Raw genomic sequence first — 7,941 nt, 5'->3', positions numbered from 1 at the left:
TTATATTGATAGGAGTGGACTACATAGGTATTTTAATATAAATGAAGTGCAGAAGAATCTATTCAGCTAAAAACTTTGGCTAATAGTGAAAATAAATGTGTTTAAATATGTATGCACACTAACAGTATGCAGAATAAATAAGTAACCTACATTATCACTGGGCAGTGTTGCATACTCTTATGAGCGTCTTTACTAACTATGTGACAAACATTGTACAAAAATGTAATTCAATATAAACACAATATTATACACATTTGCTTTTATTTTCATACAAATTTACTTAAAGACACTGAAGTTTGTATACCATGGTAAATGCATAACAAAACATTGAAAAATAATGGTAACACAGACAAGCAAGGTAAATCACACTGAAACATGGCAAAGCACAGTGAAATTCAAAGCATGCAGAAAGCACAATAAACTGCAGAATTGCGGTGCAAAGTTATGGCAAACTATTTGGTAAAGTATTTTTCACAGAGGTACTGCTATTCTTACTTTCTTTCCAGTGAAAGCAGTTTTTGTACAACAGACCTGCAGTGATAATGTACATGTACAGAAGGAAATACACTTACTCATTATCTCATGTTGTTTAACTGAAGTAGAGATCATGTGAAAGAAATCTACAGGTGTCAGTATACATTAGGGCTATATAGAAGGCTTACATTCTGTTTTTACCAAAATTCTATTTCTGGCACAAAATTGACATATTTCTGAAGTATAAAATCCACAAAAATGTAATGTTCTAATATATATAGAGATTTGTTTTGGTCAGGAAAATCAACTACGAATGCAATTTCCTCTGTGCCTTTGGCTATGATTACGGCTATGGCTGTAGCAAGTTTGCTCCTGAAGCCTGATTATGTCTTCATTTCTTCTATCTCTGCAGCACACATGCTGATGGGCTTTGGGCTTCTCCTTATACCTTTGTTGCTCCTCTCTAACCCTGTGCTGGGTCAGATTGCATGTATGATGCTCGCCCCGTCTATCCTTTTGGCTCTTATTCAGTTCTAACACCTTGAAGAGCTCAGTTAGGCGCTCTCTTTCTAACAGCTCTGCATCCTTCCGCGCCCTCCTCTCAAACACACCTGTGATCGACTTCACCTGGTCCGTTTCTCTCATCTTCTGGGTGAGCCACTGCAGGGAGGTCACAGGCTCCGGGACGCCCAGCTGGCCCCGGGGTCGCCCCCGGCTCATTGGAGTAGTGGTGTTCGGGTGGTATTGGTAATGGTTGGGCCTGGGCTTGGGCTGGGGCTTAGGCTTGTTTTGGACATGGGTTGCCTGCTGGCCTTTTTTGCAATTGCTGCAAAAGTAAACACCTTCTGAAATATCCAGTAGATCACAATCACTGCTGCTTGAAACCTTTGGCATGTTCTGCGTTCCCCAACAATAAAAAAAGACAGAATAAAAGAAGGTAAGGTCTATGTATGACTACAGTTTCTCTACAAGTATTCAGCCACCCTTGCTAAATTGGTGGTGCTTGTCGGTAGGACTGTTGGCAATGCTACCAGTAAAAGGGGATTATGAAGAATCTGAGAATCTGCACAGCCCCACTGTGTATTATTTAAAAAATACTGATATTAGCAAGTTTCAAGATTTAAGGAAACTGAACTACATTTTGACTGAGATAAGATGTCTTGTGAATTGCAACATGAAAAGAACCTTTAACACCCAGGCAAAGCCATTGAATTACAACATGATAAGAACCGTTAACTACGAGACAAAGCCTTCGAATTATAACATGATAAGAACCTTTAAAACCCAGGCAAAGCCTTTCGAATTACAGCATGATAAGAACCTTTAACAGCCAGACAAAGCCTTGCAAATTACAGCATGATAAGAACCTTTAACAGCCAGACAAAGCCTTGCGAATTACAGCATGATAAGAACCTTTAACACCCAGGCAAAGCCTTTGAATTACAACACGATTAGAACCTTTAACACCCAGACAAAGCCTTTGAATTACAGCATGATCAGAACCGTTAACATCCAGGCAAAGCCTTTGAATTACAACATGATCAGAATTTTTAACACCCAGGCAAAGCCTTTGAATTACAGCATGATCAGAACTGTTAACATCCAGGCAAAGCCTTTGAATTACAACACGATTAGAACCTTTAACACCCAGACAAAGCCTTTGAATTACAACATGATCAGAACTTTTAACACCCAGGCAAAGCCTTCGAATTACAACACGATTAGAACCTTTAACACCCAGACAAAGCCTTTGAATTACAACATGATCAGAACTTTTAACACCCAGGCAAAGCCTTCGAATTACAACACGATTAGAACCTTTAACACCCAGACAAAGCCTCTGAATTACAACATGATAAGAACTTTTAACACCCAGGCAAAGCCTTCGAATTACAACATGAAGAACCTTTAACACCCAGGCAAAGCCTTTGAATTACAGCATGATAAGAACCTTTAACACCCAGACAAAGCCTTTGAATTACAACACGATTAGAACCTTTAACACCCAGACAAAGCCTTTGAATTACAGCATGATCAGAACCTTTAACACCCAGGCAAAGCCTTTGAATTACAACACGATTAGAACCTTTAACACCCAGACAAAGCCTTTGAATTACAACATGATCAGAACTTTTAACACCCAGGCAAAGCCTTTGAATTACAGCATGATCAGAACTGTTAACATCCAGGCAAAGCCTTTGAATTACAACACGATTAGAACCTTTAACACCCAGACAAAGCCTTTGAATTACAACATGATCAGAACTTTTAACACCCAGGCAAAGCCTTCGAATTACAACACGATTAGAACCTTTAACACCCAGACAAAGCCTTTGAATTACAACATGATCAGAACTTTTAACACCCAGGCAAAGCCTTCGAATTACAACACGATTAGAACCTTTAACACCCAGACAAAGCCTTTGAATTACAACATGATAAGAACTTTTAACACCCAGGCAAAGCCTTCGAATTACAACATGATTTAACAGAACCTTTAACACCCAGGCAAAGCCTTTGAATTACAACATGATAAGAACCTTTAACACCCAGACAAAGCCTTTGAATTACAACACGATTACAACACGAACCTTTAACACCCAGACAAAGCCTTTGAATTACAGCATGATCAGAACCTTTAACACCCAGGCAAAGCCTTTGAATTACAACACGATTAGAACCTTTAACACCCAGACAAAGCCTTTGAATTACAACATGATAAGAACCTTTAACACCCAGGCAAAGCCTTCGAATTACAACACGATTAGAACCTTTAACACCCAGACAAAGCCTTTGAATTACAGCATGATCAGAACCGTTAACATCCAGGCAAAGCCTTTGAATTACAACACGATTAGAACCTTTAACACCCAGACAAAGCCTTTGAATTACAGCATGATCAGAACCGTTAACATCCAGGCAAAGCCTTTGAATTACAACACGATTAGAACCTTTAACACCCAGACAAAGCCTTTGAATTACAACATGATAAGAACCTTTAACACCCAGGCAAAGCCTTCGAATTACAACATGATCAGAACCTTTAACACCCAGACAAAGCATTTGAATTACAACACGATTAGAACCTTTAACACCCAGGCAAAGCCTTCGAATTACAACATGATCAGAACCTTTAACACCCAGGCAAAGCCTTTGAATTACAACATGATAAGAACCTTTAACACCCAGGCAAAGCCTTCGAATTACAACACGATTAGAACCTTTAACACCCAGGCAAAGCCTTTGAATTACAACATGATAAGAACCTTTAACACCCAGGCAAAGCCTTTGAATTACAACACGATTAGAACCTTTAACACCCAGACAAAGCCTTTGAATTACAGCATGATCAGAACCGTTAACATCCAGGCAAAGCCTTTGAATTACAACACGATTAGAACCTTTAACACCCAGACAAAGCCTTTGAATTACAACATGATCAGAACCTTTAACACCCAGGCAAAGCCTTTGAATTACAACACGATTAGAACCTTTAACACCCAGACAAAGCCTTTGAATTACAACATGATCAGAACCTTTAACACCCAGGCAAAGCCTTTGAATTACAACACGATTAGAACCTTTAACACCCAGACAAAGCCTTTGAATTACAGCATGATCAGAACCGTTAACATCCAGGCAAAGCCTTTGAATTACAACACGATTAGAACCTTTAACACCCAGACAAAGCCTTTGAATTACAACATGATAAGAACCTTTAACACCCAGGCAAAGCCTTCGAATTACAACATGATCAGAACCTTTAACACCCAGACAAAGCATTTGAATTACAACACGATTAGAACCTTTAACACCCAGACAAAGCCTTTGAATTACAGCATGATCAGAACCGTTAACATCCAGGCAAAGCCTTTGAATTACAACACGATTAGAACCTTTAACACCCAGGCAAAGCCTTTGAATTACAACACGATTAGAACCTTTAACACCCAGGCAAAGCATTTGAATTACAGCATGATCAGAACCTTTAACACCCAGACAAAGCCTTTGAATTACAACATGATAAGAACCTTTAACACCCAGACAAAGCCTTCAATTACAGCATGAAGAGAAGTATCACGGAGCTAAAGAACTGGATATACTCGGGTGTGTGATTTACAGATACTGATTTAAATATATGTTGAAATGTCATCTATAAAGAGAAGCATCTGCTGTAGATGAAGATGCCTGGTATAGTACAGTATATGTTTATTAATATTTGCGAAGGGCGGTTGTGGTAAATGTTTGTAACAATGATGATTCTTGTTTATATGAATATGAAATATTTTCTGTACAAAGTTTTTAGAGCATGGAAGACTATAAAAATATGGTAGGTATTTGAACGGTGTGAGGGAAGCCTGTACTCTCCCTGCTCTCAATTACATTGTGCAGGTATCCTTTGTTAGGTAGCAATCAGCAAAGACTTAGCAAAGCACTGGGACATGTTTATTTATATCTATCAATACAGAAAATGTGATTAGTAAATACTTTCTCTGTGTTTGTAATTATTTGATAAAAATGCTTTTCCGGTTAAAATATTTCTCTAGAATGGATTAGCAGCAAAATACAAAATCTGAGGTCACGGCTATACATCAAAAATATCATAGACAACGCATGGTTAAGGATACATGAGACATCTCAAATACAGCTGTTTGCTCTTGTCTGAATTTAGCACTGAAGTAAAGCCTTACCTCTCTATATTGGGAGTCTCTCTCGGCCTGAGGAATCACATTGATCCAACTCCTGCTTGCCTTTGGGCGTTCGTAGTGTTGGTGTTCATACTCCTGGCTTTCCCTTAAGTTCTGATAACTCTTCCTCGGTGCCTCTCGTGATCGCCCCCTCTTCTTGTCTAGCATGTGGCAGTTGTCACATGCACATGCCTGCTTCAAGCCCTTGTGGCAATCTGGGTACTTGTTAGAGGACCTGCTCCTTCTTGAATCCTCGCTGGCACATTTCTCGATCCACCTCTGCACCTCCAGGTCCTTCTCCTTAGACCTCTTCTTCATGATCCTCATGCCTTTCTCTGCCCTTTGCTGGGGTCGATCACTGATACACCACTTGCTAGAATAGCTGTCTAAATGCTCTGCCAAGTTACAGGCCTGGCAGAGCTCCATGTGCTTCTGCATCAACCCTGACATCTCCAATCCAGGGGACCTCATTCCTTGGCTATGCAGCAGGGCTGTCTTTTGCGAGGTTTGGGGTCCAGTCCTGGCGTTCCTCCTTTCAGGCTGGTCATCGACAGGTAACTCCAGCCGTTCACTCTTTCGGACCTTCCTCCTTCCTTGAACCTCTGTTGTCCATGCCGTTGGGATGACCTGCTCTTGACAAGATATCCTCTCATCAGACCGCTTACCCTTTCCCTTTGCCTTCCTCTTGTCCTTTACTCTAGTCCCCTTCGGTATAGAACTGAGGGTCATCTGCTTCACTTTCTCCCTGGACCAAATCTGCTTCTCCCTTTCCTGCTGCCGTTTGCTGGTCTGTATCTGCTTCTCGAACTGCGCCTGCAGATGCTGCACATGGTGGGTTTTGTCCATCATCATCCGGATTCTTTCAAGAGAAGGGGAGTGAGCCAGGTTGTTAGCGGATACCGAAAAGCAACAACTGGTTTTCTGTTCATCAGAACGAGAGGAATGACCAGCAGGAGGAAAAGTTGCAGACTCATTTTCAAACACCTGGTCCACATTCTCATACAGACCTGTCTCATTATCGCAACTGTTGGCTGGGTCTGGAGAGTGGCTTGCTGCCTTGAGTTTTCCGTTGAAAAACTTTTCCAGCTTCACTGTTGCGTTAGAATTGAAGTTGGACGAGCGATCGAGGCCAGTGATATTATGATCGCTCTCTTTGTGCTCTGTCCTGTAGCGCTCCAGAATGTGCTGGACTTCAGGGTGAGTAGTATTCTCAGTGGTCTGCGATGCTGTATCGTTATAGTCTGTTCCAAAAGCCAGGGGAGGGGCCTGCAGCATAGCCTTCAGGTCTTCCACAGACTGGTAACAGCTGGACGTGGGGGCTCTTGACCTGCAAGTGTGGATGCTACAGCTGTCTGAGGAGTGTGACTGGAAAGCGACTGATTGAGCTGCTGGGCCAGGTGCCTGTTGCATCTCATTATAGTGTATGTAGCAGACAACCTCCCCCTCCCCCTCCTCATCCTCCTCCCCTTCTGCATCATTCTCTTCATGCATTTCCTCGTATGCTGTTCGTCGATGGGATGTGGCTGACAACCTCTGTACACTCCCATCCCTTCCTGTGCCTCCATTACATACAATGACTGGGACAGGCAGAGGCTCACGGCTGTATACGTCAAAGCTCTGAATGGACATATCTGGAAAACACAACAAATCTACCAGTGATGTCAATACGCAATAAATACAATGAGAGAGAAAACACTGATATTTCATACAGTAGTCTGTTTCTAATCCAAACCAGTGTGAAAAAGATCTGTTCAGATTTGTGATTTTTTTTTTTCTGAAATTCTCACCATTTAAATACTATTAAAAAAAAAAACACCTGGGGGAAAATACAAAGACAGCTGTAAAAGATAAACTCTTCACAATTTCATTTTCAAAGTTACTTTCAAAGAATGACCTGAACTGTATGATGGAATGTTTCAGCTGATCATGTGCTGGGCATCCCAAAGCCTGTGACCTCTTTACAGTGGCTCACCCAGAGCCTGTGACCTCTTTACAGTGGCTCACCCAGAGTCTGTGACCTCTTTCCAGTGGCTCACCCAGAGCCTGTGACCTCTTTGCAGTGGCTCACCCAGAGCCTGTGACCTCTTTGCAGTGGCTCACTCAGATCATGTGACCTCTTTGCAGTGGCTCACTCAGATCATGTGACCTCTTTGCAGCGGCTCACCCAGCTCATGTGACCTCTTTGCAGCGGCTCACCCAGATCATGTGACCTCTTTGCAGCGGCTCACCCAGATCATGTGACCTCTTTGCAGCGGCTCACCCAGATCAGATAGCATGGTTGAAATTCCTCAGTAGACAGATGTTGTTTTAAGTTTGAAAGTTACTTTGTGACTTAAACTGTATATAAAACACACACATATATTTACAAAAACACTTTCCCTTGACAAAGGTATGTTAAACATATCGAAACATTGGAAGGAAAAAATCACATAAGAACTATAACTTTAATATATATATATATATATATATATATATATATATATATGATATATATATATACATGTACATATACCATGTGTTCACCAAACGTTTTCATCCTTCGTCTGGGACTGGTTAAGAGAGTATAATGACTTAATATTTACGAATAACTTAAAGCAAGACAGTTTAAGTTATCAAAATTAATTTTGTGAATTTGAGTTTTTAGTTTAATACATACACCATAACTAAACAAAAATCAACCCTTTAATAAGAAAAATAAAAAAAAAAACTGAAATATCTTGCTTGCATAAGTATTCAACCCCCACACATTAATATTTGGTAGAGCCACCTTTCGCTGCAA

The 7,941-nt window shown here is 40.8% G+C and overlaps 1 protein-coding gene across 1 annotated transcript; it reads right to left on the bottom strand.

The window, feature by feature from the left end:
• Nucleotides 1-436: 436 nt before the first annotated feature.
• On the bottom strand, nt 437-6,776 carry LOC121313675. The gene is made up of 2 exons (XM_041246459.1): nt 5,166-6,776; nt 437-1,371 (listed from the first exon to the last, which is right to left on the bottom strand). The coding sequence occupies exons 1-2, from the start codon at nt 6,651-6,653 to the stop codon at nt 778-780; spliced, it is 2,082 nt and encodes a 693-aa protein (XP_041102393.1). The 5' UTR covers nt 6,654-6,776; the 3' UTR covers nt 437-777.
• Nucleotides 6,777-7,941: the final 1,165 nt, after the last annotated feature.

The sequence above is a fragment of the Polyodon spathula genome, chromosome 3 (genome assembly GCF_017654505.1).
Source record: "Polyodon spathula isolate WHYD16114869_AA chromosome 3, ASM1765450v1, whole genome shotgun sequence".
NCBI classification, from domain to species: Eukaryota; Metazoa; Chordata; class Actinopteri; order Acipenseriformes; family Polyodontidae; genus Polyodon; species Polyodon spathula.
The sequence above is the reverse complement of the archived record's forward strand: the minus strand, read 5'-3'. Positions and strand labels throughout refer to the sequence as shown.

What these genes read in the sequence shown, in the direction of transcription:
- LOC121313675 (XM_041246459.1), bottom strand. Translation starts at nt 6,653, where the DNA reads ATGCATGAAGAGAATGATGCAGAAGGGGAGGAGGATGAGGAGGGGGAG. An exon ending in GAGACTCCCAATATAGAGAG is followed by an intron (nt 1,372 to 5,165) that starts GTAAGGCTTTAC and finishes TGGGGAACGCAG; the next exon opens with AACATGCCAAAGGTTTCAAG.